The sequence below is a fragment of the Nematocida homosporus genome (assembly GCF_024244095.1).
Source record: "Nematocida homosporus strain JUm1504 chromosome Unknown 4490, whole genome shotgun sequence".
NCBI lineage: Eukaryota > Fungi > Microsporidia > Nematocida > Nematocida homosporus.
This window is the reverse complement of record NW_026250551.1, coordinates 1-1760: the sequence shown is the minus strand read 5'-3', so window position 1 is coordinate 1760 and position 1760 is coordinate 1. Positions and strand designations below refer to the sequence as shown.

The 1760-nt window shown below is 37.2% G+C and overlaps 2 protein-coding genes across 2 annotated transcripts; both read left to right on the top strand.

Annotated features, from left to right (window-relative positions):
- NEHOM01_2524 (CCR4-NOT transcription complex subunit 3) lies at positions 1-511 on the top strand (the record flags this gene model as incomplete). The annotated part of the gene is made up of 1 exon (XM_051491400.1): positions 1-511. A coding segment is annotated over one exon (511 nt), but the record flags the coding sequence as incomplete, so codon positions are not given.
- A 25-nt stretch (positions 512-536) lies between these two features.
- NEHOM01_2523 (ER lumen protein retaining receptor) lies at positions 537-1313 on the top strand (the record flags this gene model as incomplete). The annotated part of the gene is made up of 1 exon (XM_051491399.1): positions 537-1313. One exon carries the CDS (start codon positions 537-539, stop codon positions 1311-1313), a length of 777 nt encoding a protein of 258 aa, XP_051347359.1.
- Between the last annotated feature and the right edge of the window lie 447 nt (positions 1314-1760).

Below are 1760 nucleotides of genomic sequence, written 5' to 3'. Positions count from 1 at the left end.
TAGAGATAGTAGAGATAGTATAGTAGATAAAGATTCAGATCCTGATTATTTTACTAGTCTTACTCAACCCCTGCAAAACCTCCATCTACCCCTTGACTTACAACTTGTAAATAGTATGCGGCACCTTCTACACTACAATAGTATTCGTGGTCCAACCGGCAGTAAAGAAGCCCTAGCTGCCACTCCTGAATTCTTTCCAGCTAAACCTTCTTTATTACTAAGTAGTCCTGAATTTTATCAAAAACTAGATATGGATACACTCTTCTTTATCTTCTACTTCCATCAGAATACACCCAGACAGTACTATGCAGCTAAAGAACTCAAAAACTACTCCTGGCGATTTCATACCAAATATATGGCCTGGTTTCAGCGATTAGAGGAGCCTACAGTGATAACAGAAGAGTATGAACAAGGAACGTATATATTCTTTGATTATGAAGTATCTTGGAGTAGTCGGAAGAAGGAAAACTTCCGATTTGATTACAAATACTTGGAAGATGTATGTCTATAAATAGCAATACAATGCAAATATTTTAATGGGTCCGAATATCTTACTTTTGGGTTTAGAAGTCTTATTGCGTACAACAGGTGATGTTCTTCATGTTATGTCTATGTTGGTTCTTTTGTTCAAGATAAGACGAACGCGATCTTGTTCGGGTATTTCTTTAAAATCACAAATTCTGTACATTTGTGTGTATGGCTGGAGATATGTAGATCTTATCTATGTTGGTTTGTATCCTAAGTATGTTATGCGTAGTTTTAGGATGGTTTACAATACGATTATGAAATGTTTGTTTATTGGGTTGCAAAGTCATATTATTTACAATATAGTGAATAAGTACTACTATTCTTATGACTTGGAGTTTGATGTGATGCCTTTATGGGTTTTATTGGTGCCGGCGGTGGTGGGTGGTGGATTTTTGACTTTACCTGGTAATTGGAGTAGAGGGGATGGTTTACAGATGGGGGTGGACTGGTTATGGGCGGCTTCGGTGATTTTGGAGTCGGTTTCGATTGTACCGCAGTTAGTATTGTTACAGAATGCTGGGGAGGGTGAGAGTTTAACGGTTTACTATGTGGTGTTTATGGGGTTGTATCGGTTGTTTTATTTGGTATCTTGGTTAGTTAAATGGTTGAATGATATGAAGATATCGCAATTGTTGTTACTTTCATCGGTTGTACAAACTTTACTGTACACGAACTTCTTTTCGATTTACATTCAGTCATTCATTGCTAAAGGGAAGAGTTTAAGGTTGTATCCTCCTACTTTTGTCCGAGAGGCCTTTGGGATCCGCCATGACCGGAAAGAGTAGAATGTAGGCCCGAAGTACCAATAAAGAGTTCAAAGTTAAGTTAAGTTTAGATTAGTATTGTGTTGGGTTGGGTTTAGTCAGAGTTACGTTTGGTTAAGTTAGATTAGGACTTAGTTGAGTATTAAGTTGTGCCCTGGGGAGGATAACGGCTTCTTATCCAAATATACTCAACGAGAGACAAGTTGGTATTGTGGTGGTATTATGTTGGTATACGAGTTAGTGCAGTTTATAGATCTGGTATATTCTTCTGTAAGTTCTTTATGTATGCCATAGAGAGTTCCTTATCAATTTTCGTCATATATTTATACTCTAATTGAGTTGGTTTGATTTGGGTTAGTATTGGGTTGTTTAAGGTAGTAAGGAGTAAATATCTACCTTATCTGTAGTTAACTCGTGTAAAGTAGAGATATCTCGAGATTCTTATTAAGATGTGTGGGGGAATGGTAC